General features: G+C 41.2%; 1 protein-coding gene across 1 annotated transcript in view; it reads left to right on the top strand.

Annotated features, from left to right (window-relative positions):
- The window catches only part of COL4A1 (collagen type IV alpha 1 chain), a 154,560-nt gene that overhangs the window by 124,580 nt on the left and 9,838 nt on the right, over positions 1 to 20,142 (top strand). Inside the window, exons 30-47 of the mRNA XM_037125658.2 lie at positions 627 to 777; positions 1,008 to 1,121; positions 1,804 to 1,971; positions 2,075 to 2,164; positions 2,982 to 3,134; positions 3,290 to 3,388; positions 3,505 to 3,594; positions 4,793 to 4,932; positions 5,398 to 5,524; positions 5,622 to 5,702; positions 6,224 to 6,322; positions 7,411 to 7,461; positions 12,842 to 13,027; positions 13,677 to 13,810; positions 15,263 to 15,335; positions 16,087 to 16,158; positions 18,072 to 18,200; positions 19,212 to 19,310. Of these exons, the coding sequence (XP_036981553.2) occupies positions 627 to 777; positions 1,008 to 1,121; positions 1,804 to 1,971; positions 2,075 to 2,164; positions 2,982 to 3,134; positions 3,290 to 3,388; positions 3,505 to 3,594; positions 4,793 to 4,932; positions 5,398 to 5,524; positions 5,622 to 5,702; positions 6,224 to 6,322; positions 7,411 to 7,461; positions 12,842 to 13,027; positions 13,677 to 13,810; positions 15,263 to 15,335; positions 16,087 to 16,158; positions 18,072 to 18,200; positions 19,212 to 19,310 (2,056 nt within the window). The remainder of the gene's footprint in view (positions 1 to 626; positions 778 to 1,007; positions 1,122 to 1,803; positions 1,972 to 2,074; positions 2,165 to 2,981; positions 3,135 to 3,289; positions 3,389 to 3,504; positions 3,595 to 4,792; positions 4,933 to 5,397; positions 5,525 to 5,621; positions 5,703 to 6,223; positions 6,323 to 7,410; positions 7,462 to 12,841; positions 13,028 to 13,676; positions 13,811 to 15,262; positions 15,336 to 16,086; positions 16,159 to 18,071; positions 18,201 to 19,211; positions 19,311 to 20,142) is intronic.

Here is a 20,142-nt window from a genome sequence, read left to right as displayed (position 1 = left end):
TTCCTACTGCTTCACACGGGGCCCATGTCAGCACCTATATTGGGGCTGTTTTGAAAGCACTCACAGGCCCTCAAGATACTTTCTTTATTTTTAATTATCTGTATTTATCGAAGCCCTCTGACTCCTGAAATAGTTCTAAATGTTTAATTGGATGTGAAAGCCCTTAGTGAACCAAATACCCCATAAATGGGGTCCTGTTGGAGTCCTGGAAGTTTTCCACTTTGTAAGAAAATATCAACTAGCTGGCCGCCCATCACATTTGGCGTTTTGTCCATTATTTAGAGGCAGCTCTTCATAGACACATGGCAGCAGAGTCTGGGGTCCAGGAGACCTGGGTGGACATCCTGCCTTTGTGACCTTGGACAAGTCATTCAACTGTGGGAAGCCTGGGCTCTCCTCCTTTGTAAAGTGAAAATAATAAACATTGCCTACCTTTTCAGCTTGTAGTGAGATTGAAAGGGAAAAGTAGGTGTGGAGGAGCTTTGCAAACTGAAGAGGATTGGATAGATGTTAGTAAATGTATTGCAATATCAGTTAACAGTCTGCACTTAAATATCTTCTCTTGGCTTGATGAAATGATGGGCTTCACTGTTCAACTTGCCTCTCTGTGCTTTGGGGACTTCCAGGGAGAGCCTGGAATTGGTCTGCCAGGACCCAAAGGACTGCCAGGTCTTCCAGGCATTCCAGGCACGCCTGGGGAGAAGGGAAGCATCGGGGGACCAGGCGTTCCTGGAGAGCATGGAGCAATCGGGCCCCCCGGCCTTCAGGGAATCAGAGGTAACTTCTTACAGATAAATCTAGACTGTGGCAAAAACAGGGTCTGTTTATTTTGTGTCCCCAGAGTACCTGTTAGGTTCTCAGTAAGTATTTGGTGAATGATGAAAATCCTAGAAGGCCGAGAGCATGTGGTTTTCTGTTGTTGCAGCTTATTGTGTACGTAGGTGGCATATGCTGTGAAGCATGCTGTGGTCCCCATGTAGTTTAGTCACAATTTCTTCCCCTTCCAGGTGACCCAGGACCTCCTGGATTGCAAGGTCCCAAAGGAGCTCCGGGAGTTCCTGGAATAGGTCCCCCTGGAGTGATGGGCCCCCCTGGAAGACAGGGACCACCAGGGTCATCAGGTGATGTGACATTCTTGCAAAGTCATTCCTTCTCTAAATCATATTTATAATGGGATAGGAGCTGATGCTGGGGTCTCCATGAAGGGGAGATTAGCAGAATTGGTGACTAAAAAAGGGAAAAAGTATATTCTGTTTTGTGGAAGTAAGTTTGACTGTTTACTTAAATGTAGTTGCACGTGTCTTCCTTTTCCTCCCACTGGGCTTGGTTTACATGCCAGTCCCCTTTATAGTCAATAACATTTTCAAATTCAAAATGGTGTATATGTCTTATCTTTCCACAGAAGGGTGAATGAATTGTGGACGACTTAAACTGAGAAGCTTCATTTGCCTTTAATAATCACTCTAGAACTAAGACAATGATGGTGGCATATGGCAAGACAGTCAGTGAAAAGCAGTTGACGAGCAGCTAGTCTTAGTTCTACATACTGCGAAGAGGCTGGGCGGAAAGATGGGTAGTTACTGGCTACTGCAGAAAGAGGGACTTTGTCTTGGGACATTGTTTATGCATTGGCTGCCTCAGTGGTCCCAAACACCACTGTCTGGGAAGGTGACAGCCACTTCAACCTCCAATGTGGGCAGGTTCACATACTTTCTGCAGAAAGCAACCCTTAAAGCCAATAAAAGGCACTGCAGACCACTCTAAATTCTGCTAATGGTTATTTTGCTCTTCACCCACTTTCAGGCCCTCCTGGAGTGAAAGGAGAGAAAGGCTTCCCTGGGTTCCCCGGCCTGGACATGCCTGGCCCCAAAGGAGATAAAGGGAGTCAAGGGCTCCCCGGCCTAAAGGGACAGTTAGGACCTCCAGGTTTTCCGGGACAGCAGGGGGCACCAGGACTTCCTGGGTTTCAAGGTAAATGATTTGTGAACTCCTGCTGAGGCAACACCTTACCTTATCTTGTTCATGACCCTTAGCATCTGCCATCAGTGTTCACAGTCCTTCCATCTGGCCACAGGTCTCAAGGGAGAGATGGGCGTCATGGGGACCCCCGGGCAGCCTGGCTCTCCAGGACCAGCGGGCCTGCCAGGATTGCCGGGTGAAAAAGGTAGGAATCTGGTTAACTCCAGAAAAGCCTGTCTTATGTCTATGTCTCAGTGCCTCCTGGAAAATTCTTGAATGTTTGTAGATCACATTTCATTTCAAGAGGCAAAGGAAAGAAATTAAGATCAAGCAAGGATCTGAAAGATACCTTTTCCAGTAGGAATTCGTGGTGCAGAGTGTGTGTGCAGTTGAAGACCATGTTCTGCCAGCCAATCAGAGAGAAGACAGGGTTCAGGTTGTCCTTATCGGCATAGTTGAGATTCCTTTTTTTCCCTTGAGAAATGGTGTAATCTTTAGTCATGCAAGGTCACAGGAACAGAATCCTTAGAATTAAATTAACAAATTGGACAAATTTATAAGTCTTAATCTTTATTTCTTATCATTTAAAATAAGCCCAAAATAATTTTCTTTAAAAAAAGAAATTGACTTTGAATGTGAGACATGAAAATGGTGATTTATTTATTAGTAGAACAGTAAAATTCCCATTTTATTATTTTGTATAGAATTGAGAGACACCATAAACAGGGGTGATAAAGGTATTTAAGGAGAGGAAATCTAAATTATTTAAACTAATAAGCAAATTCACATATATTATAACTGCTAGTAAATAATGCTACAAAAATGGCTTTATTGTTCATTTACCTGGAGTCAGATTCTTCTAGGTAACTTAGACATTTAACATTTAATGCAGTTTTTGGACAGTCTGTTTTTTATACTTTCTTTATCAGTTGTTTCTATTAGCCAGAAAAAATGTCACACTTTGTCAGTGCCTGTGAGACATTTAGCCACATCACACTATGTACCTTCTCTTTCCTCTGCAGGGGACCATGGCTTCCCAGGCTCTTCAGGACCCAGGGGAGACCCTGGCTTCAAGGGGGAGAAAGGAGATATCGGTCTCCCTGGCGAGCCTGGGTCCATGGATGACACGTACATGGGCAGCATGAAGGGTCAGAAGGGAGACCAAGGAGATAAAGGTAACCTGGAGGAAGGTTTTAACACTAGAGATAGAACAACTTGCCTAATCAGTTGTTTGGTTCTCTACACAAAATATCAAACCAGCCTGTTTCTGCTACACTGCCCTATTTTAAGTAGTCATGGGTCATCATTATTTTTGTGTGTTTGTATGTAGGACAAGACGGACCAAGTGGTGATAAAGGAGCGCGAGGAGACCCTGGAACTCCAGGAGTGCCTGGAAAAGACGGCCAGGCAGGGCAACCTGGCCAGCCAGGTATGAAGTTGAGGTCAATCAACTTCACCATCATGGCAGGAGCTCATGCTGAGAAAATGTTAACCAGCACATTTCATAGGTATCAACCTGTTTGGTTTTTCACTTTATTATTCTAGGACCTAAAGGTGATCCAGGCATAAGCGGAACCCCAGGTGCTCCAGGACTTCCTGGACCAAAAGGGTCGGTTGGTGGAATGGGCATGCCAGGTACGTTAAATGTAGAAAAGGAGTCTTCTCTCTGGCACATGTGCATGCACTGGCGTGGGACGGGTCTGCAGGTTGAGATCCGGTGCACTGAGGACATAATCTAGGCAGTCGTGTCTTCTACACAAATGTTCATCTTCAGTTTTTATGGGCTTCAAGGGGGAGAAAGGAGACATCGGTCTCCTTTAGGGGGATGGCTTTTGGCTGACACTAGGACCATTGCTAAGAAACAAAAATCATAGTTGAAGAACAAAACATGGACTGTACACCATCAACTTTCAGTTATCTCCAAGTGATTATCCAGCTGGCTATTATCTCCCCAGGAGATGTTTATAATTTTTATTCAGTTTTGTCAGCATAAGAAGCTAACATACCCAAAGTCCTTTGATATTACTAGCTCAGCAGAATTCTTCAGGCCCCTCTGCCACAGTCTCCTGAACTGGCCTCCACACTTTGCCATCACCACTTGCTCCAGTCACACCAACCAGACAGGAGGCACGTGAGAGAAGGCAGAGAGCTCTGGACTCTGGCTTGGTGTGGGTGCTAAGACTTCTCAGAACTAGCCTAGTGAAGGGAAGAGGAAGTCAAGACAAGAGGTGTCCAGGTTGCTGGTTACACTTATTGTAAATAGGTTTGGCTGCCCACATACATTACAAAACCAAGCACACACGTACTCTTTATGGCCTGCCTCACACCCCTCTGCTTCATTTGGATAATGAGAGCTGATTGTAGAATATAGAACATAAAATTCATTTCTTCTGTTGTGAAAGTAAGTGTGCTAAGCAGCTAATGTATTTTCTCCTTTTATGAAATGATTGTCTTTAAAAGATAGGAGAGAAGTTTTTTTCATGTGGCTTCAATGAGATTTGGGTAATGGACTTCTGCCAGGATGACTTAAAAATGAATAAATGAAGGGATATGTGCTCTTTTACCTTATTCTTGGCTGGCTGTGAGAGTGCTTTTTTATTGTTTAGATTTTATTTATTTATTTTTAGAGAGAGGGGAAGGGAGGGAGAAAGAAAGGAAGAGAAACATTGAACCCACAAGCCAGGCACGTACCCTGACTAGGAATCGAACTGGCAACTTTGGATCTGTGGGATGACACCCAACTGAGTCATACCAGTCAGGGGAGGTCCTTTTTTATTTTTAATATTAGCACCTGCTTGTCACACATTTAAGTTTCAACTGTTTGCATTTTTAGGACTACCCGGAGAAAAAGGTGTTCCTGGAATTCCTGGCTCTCAGGGGCTCCCTGGCTCACCTGGAGAGAAAGGAACAAAAGGGGAGAAAGGGCAGGCAGGCCTCCCTGGCATTGGAATTCCTGGACTGCCTGGGGCAAAGGTAACAGCACCCTGCGTGGAAACCACCCCTCCCATCCATCTAGGAGGAAATCCTCCATAAGAAAGTTTTAGGAAGTATCTCAGCACATTAAATGAATCGTAACATGGAACAACTTCCCTCAATTTATTATGAGTTTCCTTTCCTCTCCACTTTTATTCACAACACCATCCCAAAGAAAAATCTGGAAACTTGTCGGGAGGCTGGGGCACCAAGTTGTTCCTGGAGAAAAAAAGGGGATGTTGAACAGGAACATACAAGTAGATACAGACAATTGGCTCTTTTGCTCTGGGTTGCCAGTTTTACCTCTTTTCAGAGACGGACTTTGATTCTTTGGTTAGAAAGCTGGAAATGAACCCTGCAATGCCATGTTTATTGCACCAAAATGTATAGGATTATTCTGAAAGCATCTACAGACACATATTCAAGGACAGATGTAAAATTAGTGGGTCTGATTTGTACTTACAGGGAGACCAAGGGGTAGCAGGTTTTCCAGGAAGTCCTGGCGAAAAGGGAGAAAAAGGAAGCAGTGGGCTCCCAGGCATGCCCGGGTCTCCAGGCCCCAAAGGATCACCAGGAAATGTTGGCTACCCAGGTAGGTGGGCTGGAGCCTTCCCCCGAGCATGGGGTTCAGAGATGACGAAGGAAAACTCAAAGTCATGGGCATTCTGGTATTTTGTTTTTTTCTTCAGGAAGCCCTGGGTTGCCTGGAGAAAAAGGTGACAGAGGCCCCCCGGGATTGGATGGCATTCCTGGCGCCAAAGGAGAACCAGGTAGAGAGTGCTTTTTAGAACACAGACTGGGGCTTGTGGAAAATCAGCCAAGGCGATGGTTAAGGATATGGGACATCAAAACTCGCAGGAAGCTACCCTCACAAATAGTGAGTAGTGGGCCCAGCATGTCGCTGGGTGACCTCTAGATGACCAGAGGTCAGCTGGGCCCACCCCTTCACTTTTAAGATGAATAAACTGAGCCTGTGGGGGTCTTACAGGACCTTTTCAAGGTCTGGCCACCAGTTAGAAACTAGAACCAAAGTCTGTAAATTGGTTTTATAGCTAATTCCAGTTGGTTCTAGAAGTAGTTTTACATGGGTTGGCAGGAGAGCTGGATGTACTTTCTCTCCACTCTCACCAGCATTTTGGGATTGGAAAGCAGTAATATTGTTAGCAGTGTGGAAAGGATGTCAGGCATACACTTGGGGATACAAGGTGTGCTTGGGAATGTAGCATTTTTCTTGCAGACCAGGGTGCTGTGAGACGTTCCATGCCTAACTGACATGACCTTTCTCTCTGAGGTCTTCCTGGGCAGGCTGGCCCAACGGGCCCTGCTGGCCAGAAAGGGGAACCCGGCAGTGACGGAATTCCAGGATCAGCGGGAGAGAAGGGTGAACCAGGTATGTCCAGCTGCCATTCCCTTTCAGAATGGGACTGTTTTCTGGAGTCAACAGTCCCCAAGAGACTTGACAGAGTGCCAAGTGCCCAGAGCTGGGTATAAAGGGACACCCATGCTTCGTTCTTGTAGCCGTTTAAACACCAGTGTAAACAGTGGAGCAGGCTTGGATGAGAAAAGGAGAAAGTCGGAAGGCGGTTATTTATTTATTTCACAAACACGGAAAAATCTGTCCTTGAAACTGCTTGAGCTCTCAGTGGTGAGAGAAGGAGACACACAAAAAGCCCAGACCACTGCTCCTCTGTCTGGTGTTTCCCATTTCAGGGACGTGGTCCTGGGAATATTGGCTGTTTCCTGAATCCGCTTCTATCACTGATGGCAGGGCAGAGGGGTTGGGAAAAAGTGCTAGCTGCAAGTTCGGAGGATAACAATTGCGTACATACTTGTGTGTAGCTAGAAGTTACCCCAGGTCAGGGGGATGCGAGGAGGGAGATATCATGGGGGAGGCTGTCGGGGCATTTATTACTGTTAGCGTTGGCCTCTTTTCTAAGTTCATTTTTTCATTCTGTACACTGTATGTTTATATTATGTATACTTATTTTCCTATAAAAAGAATTCTTAAAAAATGCCTCCACGGCTCCTTTCCCACATTGTAATCTTCCCAGAAGCCTGTGGGCTTCATTCACACTGGTGGGCTCCCTGGCATCTGCTTCCCCAAATCTCTCTGGCTCTCCCTGCCTCCCTTGAGAATAGCTGTTAGTTGGACGGTCATCTTAGAAAAGCCAATTTGTGAGTCTCCAGAGAGTAGTAGGAAATAGGTTATCATTTGTACAGATTATTTTTGCTAAATGCCATAATGGTTCTGAGCTGAAAGGTACTTAGGAAAAAAGTACTAAATTATATGTATCCAGTCAAGGGTATCTTAGGACAACTATAGGAATATAATTTTACTACCAAGGTCCAATTAACTAATTTTTGTGTTTTGCAAATGGCATAGGGTGTCGTTACAAGGAGTTAGTACTGCTTTGTACTGTACCTACACATCAACTGTTTTAGAAAAGACTAACACTGCTTCTCACCCTCATCTTACAGGTGTACCTGCAAGAGGATTCCCAGGGTTTCCAGGGTCCAAAGGAGAGAAAGGTAACGTTTGCTAAATGTGTTCTTGCTTTTCAACTCACCAGTGCTGCATGTGGTACTTGCAGAACAGGGTGAACACTTTCAACGAAGCAATTAGACATGGACGATAGATGCTGGGTTTGAGACAATCTAACTGACATGTTCTACTGGCCCGTGAGAAACCACCGTACAGTGCATGGTTTGGATTCATTGCCTTGTGAAACGGCAGGGAGAAAGTCATAGGGAGGGGCTCTCTGGTAATTTTAGGTGACGGCCCTATTTCCCTTTTTTTCTAGTCACCTTGAAATAATCCGAGAATTTTTGTATTTTATTGGCAAATTCTGGGTAAAATGTTTAAAACTAAACATGTAGGGTTTTTTTCCTAAAAGCTCTTACTTTAAAAAAAAAACACCTTTTAAGACAGTTTTTATTACCATTGATATACAATGAAGTGCACATACGTAAAGTGTGTGATTTGATGTCTTTATATGTATACACTCATGAAAATATTACCACATTCAATATAGTTAACGTAACCTTCACTCTAAAAGCTTCCTGTGCTGCTTTGTCATCCCCCCTCCTGCTTCTTCCTGCCCCCCAACAACCATCCATCCGCTTTTTGGCACTATAGCTTGCACTTTCTAGAATTTTACATAAATGGAATCCTATAGTATTTTGCTTTTTGTCTGACTTTTTTCACACAGAATAATTAGTTTGTGATTCATCTGTGTTGTTGCTTATGTCAATAGTTCTATTTTTTTCTTGCTGATTGGTGTTCTGTGGTGAGGATATAATGTGGTTTGTTTGTCCATTCCCCTATTGGTGGAATGAACCTTTAATTTTAGCAGTGCCATTGCTTGCAGGCTTGTCTAAGCATATAATCGAATGCCTTTGCCATAGAACACTTCATTTAACAAGTATAAAGAACTATAGTCAAGATTGACAAAAGAAGGCTAAAAGAATAAACCTCCACCAAAATAGCATTTCAGGATATGCTAAAGGGACTGCTGTAAAAAGATGAAGAAAAAGAGTGAGAGAGAGAGGAACCCAGGTACAAAGGGAAAATGGCAATGAATAAGTATGTAACAATAATAACCTTAAATGTAAATGGATTAAATATTCCAATAAAAAACATATGGTAGCTGAATAGGTAAGAAAACATGGCCTGCACATATGCTGCCTACAAGAGACCCACCTCAGGACAAAAGATCTACACAGACTGAAAGTGAAGGGCTGGAAAAAATATTCCAAACAAATAAGAAAAAAAAGATGGAGTAGCAATACTTATATCAGACAAAATAGACTTCCAAACAAAGGCCATAAAAAGGCACAGATGGCATTTCATAATACTCTAGGGAAGAATCCATCAAGATGACATAAATATTGTAAACTTATATGCACCCAACATAAGAGCACCCAAATGTATAAGGAAAATCTTGGAGGACCTCAAGAGAGATATAGACAGCAACACACTTATATTAAGGGATTTTAACACCCCACTGTTAACAATGGATAGATCTTCCAAACAAAATATCAACAAGGGTATTGTGGATCTGAATAATATACTAGATCAAATGGACTTAATTGTTATACATGGAACTGCCACGTCCAGTTCCAGCTCCAACCATGCTGTCCGCCTACCCTCACCCGTGGGACCACTTGACCTGCTGTGGCCGGACCGCTGCATGGAACCTTTCATCCCAAAGAAGTAAAAACCACATTCTTTTCAAATGCACATGGGACATTTTCAAAGATAGCCCACATGATAGGGCACAAAACAAGTCTCAACAACTTTAAGAAAATTGAAATCATATCAAGCTTTCTCTCAGACCACAAGGGCTTAAAACTAGAAAGCACCCTCAAGGAAAAAATTCAAAAACATTCAAACTCATGGAGACTGAATAGCATGCTATTAAACAATGAATGGGTTAAGAATGAGATCAGGGAAGAAATCAGAAAGTTTCTGGAAACAAAAGGAAATGAACTCCCAACAGTTGAAAACCCATGGGACACAGTGAAGGCAGTCCTCAGAGGGAAGTTCATAGCAATACAAGCCTACCTAAAAAAGATAGAAACATTTCAAATAAGCAGCCAAACCCTACATCTACAAGAACTGGAGGAACAACAGCAAACAAAGCCCAGAGCAAGTAGAAGGAAAGAAATAATCAAGATCAGAGCAGAATTAAATAACATGGGGACTAAAAGCACAATTCTAAGGATCAATAAATCCAGGAGCTTGTTTCTTGAAAAGATAAAAAAATCAACAAGCCTTTAAGACTCATCCAGAAAAAAAGAGAGAGGACCCAAATAAATAAAATCAGAAACAAAAGAAAAGAAATTACAATAGACACCACAGAAGTACAGAAGTTTGTAAGAAATTACTACAAACAACTATATATACCAAGAAATTTGAAAATCTGAGTAAAATGGAAAAATGTCTAGAAACATACAATCTTCCAAAACTGATCAAGAAGAAGCAGAAAGCCTGAACAGACCAATAACAGCTAGTGAAATTGAAGCAGTAATCAAAAAACTCCCAGTGCATAAAAACCCTGGACTGGATGGTTTCACAGGAGAATTTTACAAAACATTTAAGGAGGAACTAACCTCTCTCCTTTTCAAACTATTTCAAAAAATCCAAGAGGTAAGACTACTAACCTCTTTTTATGAGGTCAGCATTATCCTAATCCCAAAACTAGATAAAGACACAACAAAGAAAGAAAACTACAGGCCAATATTACTGATACGCATAAGATCAACTTAAGATCCTCAACAAAATATTGGCAAACCACATCCAGCAATACATTAAAAAGATCATACACCATGATCAAGTGGGATTAATCCTGGGGATGTAAGGATGGTACACTATTCTCAAGTCAATAAACATCACATAAACAAAAGGAAAGACAAAAATCACATGATCATATGAATATGTGAGGAAAAAGCGTTTGTATGGTGCAGTATCCATTTATGATGAAAACATTCAGCAAAGTAGGAGTAGAGGGAACATACCTCAACTTAATAAAGGCCATATATGAGAAACCTACAGCCAGCATCATACTCAACAGTCACAAACTAAAAGCTTTCCCACTAAGATTAGGAACAAGACAAGGGTGTCCACTTTCACCACTTCAATTCAATGTAGTATTGGAAGTCTAGCCATAGCAATCAGACAAGAAAATAAAATAAAAGGCATCTAAATTGGAAAGGAGGAAGTAAAACTATCATTGTTTGTAGATGACATGATAACGTACATAGAAAACCCTATAGACTCCACCAAAAAAAGACTACTTGACCTAGTAAGGGACTTTGGCAAAACAGTGGGATACAGTCACTGTTCAGAAATCTAAGGCATTTTTGTACACCAGTAATGAAATATCAGAAACAGAAATTAGGAAAAAATCCCATTTGTGCTGTAGCAACAAGAAAAATAGTACCTAGGAATAAACCTAACCAAGGAGATAAAAGATCTGTACTCAAAAAACTACACAATACTGAAGAAAGAAATTAAGGAAGACACAAACAAATGGAAGCATGTACCATGCTCATGGATCGGAAGAACATCATTAAAATGTCCATATTATCCAAAATGATTTATAGATTCAGTGCAACCCCTATTAAAATATTGATGACATATTTCACAGATACAGAACAAACATTTCAAAAATTTATATGGAACTGTAAATGACGCTGAATTGCCTCAGAAATTTTGAGAAAGAAGAACAAAATAGAAGGGATAACAATACATGATATCAAGTTATATTACAAGGCCACAGTAATCAGAACAGTCTGGCGCTGGCATAAGAACACATAGATCAATGGAACAGAATAGAGAGCCCAGAAATAAACCCATTTCTTCATGGTCAATCAGCATTTTACAAAAGGGGCAGAAGCATAAAATGGAGTAAAAATAGCCTCTTCAACAAATGGTGTTGGGAGATCTGGACAGCTACGTGCAAAAAAAGGAAATTCGATCACCAACTTACACCATACGCAAAAATAAATTCAAGGTGGACAAAAGACTTATATTTAAGTCATGACATCATAAAAGTCCTAGAGAAAAACATAGGCAGGCAAATTTTGTATATTCCATGTAGCAGTATTTTCACTGATATGTCCCCTAGAGCAGGGGATGTAAAGGAGAGAATAAACAAATGGGACTACATCAAAATAAAAAGCTTCTGCCCGGCTAAAGAAAACCTCAGCAAAATGAAAAGGGAACCAACAGTGTGGAAAAATATATTTGTCAACGATACCTCAGATGAGGGTTTGATCTCCAAAATATACAAAGAACTCATACAACTCCACACCAGGAAGACATACAATCCAATTAAAAATTGGGCGAAGGACCTGAACAGACACTTCTGCAAGGAGGACATACAGAGGGGCCAGAGACATATGAAAGGATGCTCAACATCACTAGCCATCAGAGAGATGCAAATTAAAACCACAATGAGATATCACTTCATACCAGTCGGAACGGCCATCATAAGCAATTCAACAAACAATAAGTGCTGGCAAGGTTGTGGAGAAAAGGGAACCCTAGTGCACTGTTGTTGGGAATGCAGACTGGTGTAGCCACTGTGGAAAACAGTGTGGAATTTCCTCAAAAAAACAAAAAATGGAACTGCTTTTTGACCTGGAAATTCCACTGCTGGCATTATACCCTGCAAATCTTGAAACACCAATTCAAAAGAATCTGTGCACCCGAATGTTCACAGCAGCGTTATTTATAATAGCCAAGTGCTGGAAACAGACTAAGTGCCTATCGATCAATTAGTAGAGCAAAAATACTGTAGTACATTTACACAATAGAATACTATGCAGCAGAGAGAAAGAAGGAATTGCTATCCTTCAGGACAGTATGGATGGAACTGGAGAGAATTATGCAGAGAGAAATAAGCCAGTCAGTGAAATACAGACATGATTTCACGTATAAGTGGAACCTAATCAACAAAACAAACAAGTGAGCAAAACAAAGAGACATGGGAATAAAGAAGTGACAGTAACCAGAGGGGAGATGAGAAGGGTATAATGGGGAAAGAAAGGGAAGGGCCAAGTCAAGAAATATGCATAAAGGACCCATGGACAAAGACAATGAGGTAGGGAAGGATTGAATGTGGTAGGTTGGGGGTAGGTAGGGCAGGAGAGAGTAAGGGGGGAAAATGGGGACAACTGTAATTGAATAGCAATAAAAAAAAGATTGATAGCCAGGCTTTTGTATCCTAAGCTTACTCTTCTTTAGGCTGGCCATGGTAGGGGTGTTATTTAATAAAAGAGAGAAAAGGGCACTTAGCTTCAGTTTGTCTCCTGTGCCTTCTAGAAGCCCCTTTCCTAGACAGCATACTGGTGTTTCTCTTCTTCCCTTCATTTGTTATGATCTCAATCTCTTTTTATTGTTTAGGTTCAAAGGGTGAGGTGGGTTTCCCAGGATTAGCTGGGAGCCCAGGAATTCCTGGATCCAAAGGAGAACAAGGATTCATGGGTCCTCCGGGGCCACAAGGCCAGCCAGGATTGCCTGGAGCTCCAGGCCGCCCTGTGGAGGGGCCCAAAGGAGACCGGGGTCCCCAGGGACAACCTGGCTTGCCAGGTAAGCGTGTCTAACCTGGGTCAGAGCTGGGACTGAAAGAGCAGGTGTAAAAGAGATTTAAATACATATTCTCAATTGAGTTTTTAAGAAGTTTGTAGCATTTATTACAACTTGAAACTTTTTAAACCATTGGGCTTTTGTAGTTTGGTTTATGCTGGGTCAGTGCTTTTCTTATGTCTTGTCTATCAAGGAACTTAGTATATATGACAAGTGATTGGGGAGAGGGGAGAAATGACATTGTTGAGAAGGACTGGCACACAAATGCCACCTGTGGTGGTGATTTTAAACCAGGTGACATTCTGGCATACCTCCGCCTCATAGCCACGATGACTGTACTATAGCACAGCTACCTTTGAGCACAGCAACATAGGGCGTTTGGACACCGAGATGGCAGTGTTGATGTCAACATTTTCTGTCCATTGAGAAGATCATATTCTTCCTCCCAGGACCTGCCTTGATTTCTTCAGGGCTCATGCATCTTGATATGGTGTTGCTGTATGTAGTTGGGGACAGTTGAATGACAATAGATATGGTGTTATTGTATGTACAGCTGGGGGCAGTTGGGTGGCAGTGATGACAACCATAGGCCAATGACTCATACATAAAACCACACTCTAACTTTAAATGTGTGACTTTTTTGTGTTGTTAGGACCTCCGGGACCAATGGGTCCTCCAGGGCTCCCTGGGCTTGATGGATTGAAAGGTGACAAAGGAAGCCCAGGCTGGCCAGGGACTCCTGGTGTTCCAGGACCCAAGGGAGACCCTGGATTTCAAGGCATGCCTGTAAGTTGTCCATTTGTAGGTTTTGTTTTTGAAAAGAATCAAAATAATATGCATGTGTCTGTGTGTACATGTGTTACAATCCCAAATCCTCAGTCGCTCCTCTTGCCAGTCATCAGCCATCTTTATTGGCCCCACAGTAGACAACTATTAAACATTTTTTACAGTCTAGTTTTACAATAACCACTAAAGGGAAATGTTATACTACTCTAAAACACAGCTCAGTGCATGGGTTTAAAAATCTACTGACAGACCTGATTCAAAAAGCAAGCTTCAGTAACATGGAAATATACTCCCAATTCCTAGTGGCTGTCTCTCTGTATACTTCCATATAAATATGTGTGTATGTGTGTGTGTATATTATGTGTTTATACATATACACATACATATATATATATATACACGGACATGCCTATATATAGTCGACTCTTCAACAACATGGTTTGAGTGACTCGAGTCCACTTATATGTGTTTTCTTTTTTTTCAATAAATATATAGGCAGTCTTCTGTGTCCGTTTTACATCCACAGATTCAACCAACTACAGATTGAAGACAGTATTTTCAATGTGTAGTTAGAAATTCACAGATGCAGAGATCCGACAGTGTGCTTTATTCTACTATGCCATTTTATAAAGGGACTTGAGCATACTTGGATTTGGGTATCTGCAGGGGGTCCTGGAACTAATTCCCCATGGATACTGTAGTTAAGTTTTTGAGGAGTCAAAAGTTATGCATGAATTTTCCACTGTGCTAGGGGTTGGTCCCCTAACCCCTGCATTGTCAAAGGGTCAGCTCTGTGTATTTGTGTGTTATTTTGGTCGTGGCACCTTTAACGTAAAGGGAAGAAACAGATGTATGTAAGAAATAATACAATTTTTTATGTATTGAGAAAGGAATTAGAGAAAGTAAAATCTGTACTTAGTTGGCTAGACATGGGATAATATTTTTAAAATACATGAATATTGCTATATAATAAATAAAAAGAATTCTCCTAGAGTATTTTTTTATCTTTCTATATTTAAAATCACTTTTCAGATAAGATATGAAGCTAAATCTAAAAGAAAAATCACTATGCTTGAGTGTTTAGAGGGCAGTTTTCCAGAAAGGTAGTTTGGTGTTGGTAGATTGACATGTTGCTTCGGTAAATGTATAGGGGGTTCCAATGGTTCATGACATTGTAATGTGGGGCAGGGACAGCAGAATGAAGACTGGCATGTGGTCTAGGAACTTACCACACTGATGGACAAGGGGACGCACTGAATGAAGCAAGTTGGATTCAATTACCTTGTTTAGACACACATAGAGGTTTTTTCAGTATTTCTGCGTCATTCAGGAAACTACAAAACACCATTTATCCACAAAGATACTTTGCAGCTTTCCAGTGACTGGTTACTTGAGAGTTTTATTGTCTATCTCCTGAGTGATTCCCAACTGATGTTCTCTATGTGTGTCTAGGGGATTGGTGGCTCTCCAGGAATCACAGGTGCTAAGGGTGATATGGGACCTCCAGGAGTTCCAGGTTTTCAAGGTAAGACAGTAAAGGTGATGCTGCTTAAAGACACATTTACCTATTACCAGAGCTTCCTAACCACTGCCATTTCAGTACTGATAGAACCAGGATAATTATAGAACAAGGTCTTGTTCTCTTTGAATTAAAAATGCTATTTCTGTGACAGCCCCATTTATATAATACTATGAATGGCTGTATAAAGGTATTTTGATTTTCCTACACAGAATCAGTGGATCATTTACATCTCATTATTTGCATATCAATAAAAAGTCATGGATTTTGGCCATTCATTAATTTGTTAATGTATTAAGCAAAGATGTAGAGGGTGCCTGCAAGCTTTCAGGCTTGTGATTTTTAGTGCTGAATCGGATATATATGAATGAAAGGTGAATAAAACAAATTCTCAGCCTGCAGGTGTTTTATGGTCTGTATGGGGACATGTGTGAACCAGATTGTGATAAAAAACAGTAGCACGTGCCCCTCCAGTGGTTATGGGCACTTTACAGTTTGTCATATGATATAACTTTTGGGTTCTGGAAAGAAGAGTTTCATTAAAAGTTTTACATAGTTGCCCCAAAATAATGCTCTTGTCTTCTACAAGCCTAAATTAGAAAATTTTCACCATGAGTGTGTGTATGTATATGCGTGCATGTGCATGTATATGCATATATACAAATGTGCATGTGTGTGTATATTTGTGCACATGCATACACACATCCTTGTGTATCTTTGGAATTCTGTGCAAAGACAATATTCTGCTTTCTCCCAGGTCTGAAAGGTCTCCCTGGCATTCAGGGAGTTAAAGGAGACCCAGGAGACCAAGGTTTCCCTGGAACTAAAGGTAAGAGAATATGCTGTATTGGAAGGTGTCATATGGATCTAAGGAAATATGAAAGCCACTGAACTCACAAAATTAGGGTGTTTGGCTATACCTCTGTGAAAAGACTTCAATATCATTAGAAAATGGTTACTCAATCAAATTATTTGGTAGCTTGTCGGGATTGGGTCATCTCATAGATGTTTTTCCCAGAGACTTACTTTGAAAGTAAAGTTTGTGAAATCTGCAACTGAGGTCAGTGAAGTAGAGAGGGTTTTATAGACTCAAGATTCACAAAATATCACAGCTCTGAAGTACACTAGAAATCAGCGACTTGACGTTGTGATAGGAATAATGTCAATCTTGCATGAATAAGCTGAGTAAATTCTGGTTGGAGAGCAAGGAGTTCTTCATAGGAAAGGAGAAACTTCTTGACTTCCCACCACTGGGAATCAACAGTGTACAGTGGCTCCAGAAACACAGGATAATAAGCCAGTTGATGAAAGACAAATGCCATATGATTTCACCTATAAGAGGAATCTAATGAACAAAAGAAACTAATGAACTAAATAGAACCACAGGCATGGAAACATGGAACAGACTGACCGTGACCAAGGGGAGAAGGGAAGGGGATGATGGTGGAAAGAGGAGGAAGGGACCAGTTGAAGAACATGGATGAATGACCCATGGACATGGACACCAGGGTGGGAACTGACTATGGAAGCAGGGGGGTGGGATGGGTGGAGGAGGGCAAAGGGAGGGACAACTGTAACAGAATAACAATAAAAAATGATTAAAAATTTCTCATACAAAGAAAAGGAGTTAATGAGTGAAGTGATGGATGTGTTAATTAACACGAAAAAGGAATCCTTTCACAGTTATACATGTGTCAAATCATTATATTATGTACTTTAAATATCTTACAATTTTATTTGTCAATTATCCTTTAATAAAGCTTAAAAAAAAGAAAACCTCCCAAATAGGAAGCCAAAATTAGATGGCTTCACTGGAGTACTACTAAACATTTAAAGCAGAATTAATAATAACCCTATAGTGTCAGGTGGGTACTAAATTTATTAGGGTACTCACTTTGTTAGGTATAGATAAATATCTAATTACTATGTTGTATACCTGAAACTAATATAATATGTCAACTGTAATTAAAAATTTAAATAATTTTTAAAATCTTTCTCAAAAAATAACACAAGATAATTTTGGAAGTAGTTTACACCATGCATCTCATTGGAGTCTCTGCTGGTCAGACCTTATTTGTAGAGCTGTGTTTAATTTTTTAAACCAGGTTTCAAGGAAGAGAATGAGCAACTGGAGAATACAGTGGGAGTACGGTGGGAAGAGGAATGTGTGCGAAAGGAGTGAGAGAATTAGGGGTGTTTGGCTGAAGAAGGGAGGTTGAGGCAAACTTCACAATCCTTTGCAAACTCTATATTATTGCACATATTTCAAGACCTGTCATGCAGAAGAAGGGTTATATTTATTCATCATTAAAAATTAAGACCAGAGGTTGTAATGAACAGTCGGGCTTATTTCGGATAAGTATGAGAAAAACATTGTAATTGCAAATGTGGGAGCTCTCCAAGTCACAAGAGGGATGCCTGGGAGAGAATGAGCTTCCCCTATGGGCAGTGTTGAAGCGAGGGCTAATGGTGGTCGTAGGGATTCCCGAATTCAGTGGGTAGTTTGCATCGATGACCCAATGTCTGTTCCAGTCTTGAGGACTAAGGATTTTAGGTAAAATAATAAAGGTGTGCAGTTACATCCATGACTTATGAGGATCTGATTACTTGTGTTTTTTGATAATGATTTTCCATCTGAGAAATACTCTATTTGGATTGGGTTTCATATTGGACTCTTCTCAAGCTATTTCTGGCCCTGTGTGTTGATGTGAAATTGATCAGTGGCCCCCTTGATTCCCACAGGTCTTCCAGGTCCCCCTGGACCACCAGGTCCTTATCATGTCGTCAAAGGGGAACCAGGTTTCCCTGGTCCTGAGGGTCCTGCTGGTATGAAAGGGATTCAGGGACCTCCAGGCCCCAAAGGACAGCAAGGTAAGAATAACCATGCTGTACAGGGAAGAAGTAGGGGGTCAGGAGGAAATGGGAAGGTATTTCCTCTTTACTCATGTGTCTAAAAATCAAAGTCTCTGGGTAATGGCCACATAAACACCTGTTTGACTATGATATTTTTTTTTTTTACCTTTCTTTATATCAAAACTGAACAAAGTTTTTTAGTGTACCTAAAAAAAGCCTGACCAAAATACAAGAATAGCTACAGGAACATACAACCTAACACATCTGTGTTCACTTAGAAAAATATGAGTGAAAGGAACCACATCATCTTTCCCAGCTAGGAGGACAGAGATGGTAAGAAGCAGTAATCTAAACAGTAAGAACTGGTGCTCTTAGCAATTGGTCCAGAAGCTCTACCCAACTGGCAAAGGCTTGTGCTCATTTCTGTTGTTCCCAGACATCCTAACCTAGAATCTTTCTGTTTATTTGGGCCAGACACCTCCTATTTCAAGAGCTATTGGTAAGGAATGGGTGAAAAATAAAGAATAATGAAAACATTAAGAATTAGAAGGTAGAACACAGGAAAGTTTAAATTTAAACTACCTAAAATTAAACTGTACACATAAAGAAGACGTTATTCATTGTCAATATATCTGTTGCCTAACAATTACTTAGATGCTGGAATATGGCCAAGGGGGACATGTGTGAGAAAATGAAAATGTGTCAAATATCTCTGTCTCCAGCACACATAGCCTGCCTTTTCCAAAACAATCTGCCAAATAATAACAGCAATAACGTCAGGAAACCAGGGAGAACCCTGAATGCAGTGATGAAATGCACACCCATTCTAATGTCAGTTTGGCAGTTGCCTCGGAGATGTGTATACAGGTTTGCCGGAAGCAATTGTGCTTCTCTGGGAAAACTCATCTGCAGTCAAAAGCCTTATGCTTATTTTCCAGAAGGGGAAAGAGGACATTTCAGAAGGGAAGAAAAAGATACAGTCTACTGCTCTCTAGGACCAGATCACAAATTCTTTTTCTCTTCCTTCAGGTGTGACAGGGTCAGTAGGCTTACCTGGACCACCAGGTATTCCCGGTTTTGATGGTGCCCCTGGCCAGAAAGGAGAGCCGGGACCCTTTGGACCTCCTGGTAGGTTTACTGCAGCTTCCCAGCCTTACCTCTACCTGTGTCTTTCGGTTAAAAGCACTAGGCCTAGGCATGTGGAAACCTGCAAAATAGACTTGAAAAATGTTGTTTGAAAGATTTCCGAAGAAGTCTGTTTCTTAGAAGAAATCAGATCCTATAGAAGAGTTAAATAGTTGTCATCACTTTTTCTGTATAGGGAGACAGACGTTGATCAAAGCACAGTATTTTCCAGATGTTGTTGAAAGCAGGCCAAGAGTGATGGTCCTGTCTGTTTTCCTATGAGAGGAGCAGGCTGCAGCTACAGAAATTCTGTTTCAGCAATGGACAAGGGAAAGTAGATGATAATGCCAGTGTTGGCCCAAGGCTAGGGATAATGTTGGTTCTCTTCCCTAGGAAGTAGGGAACTCAAATATCCCATAATGACTGAGATGCCAAAGGGCATTGAATAATTGAGCAAAGGGCACAGCCCAGCAGAAGTTCCACAGGCAGCATAGTTACCCTGGGCACTAAGGGATCCACTGCATGGGAGCTTTCTTACTTCCCTGTTTCCATGCACGGGCTTTGGGCAGACACGGAAGGGAGGTCACTTTAAAAGGAGGTTGTTTTAATAATTCTATAATAATTCTTTCTTAGAGGAGCGCCAAAATGTTGTATGCATTACATGTACAGAACCATGTCATTTATTCCATTTATTCGTATATTCCTTTTCTCTGATTTCATTTATTTATTGGACTAAATTTTTTGAGCATCTGCTTTGCATGTAAAACACCTGAAGGTGTTATGTAGAAAGGAAAAGCTAAGACAGCAAGAAGGTGGATTGTTGTATTTGATGGGT

This window comes from Artibeus jamaicensis, unplaced genomic scaffold (genome assembly GCF_021234435.1).
Source record: "Artibeus jamaicensis isolate MK-2021 breed Jamaican fruit bat unplaced genomic scaffold, CSHL_Jam_final scaffold_833, whole genome shotgun sequence".
Classification (NCBI taxonomy): domain Eukaryota; kingdom Metazoa; phylum Chordata; class Mammalia; order Chiroptera; family Phyllostomidae; genus Artibeus; species Artibeus jamaicensis.
Note: the sequence above shows the minus strand (reverse complement) of the source record. Positions and strands in the feature narration are given on the sequence as shown.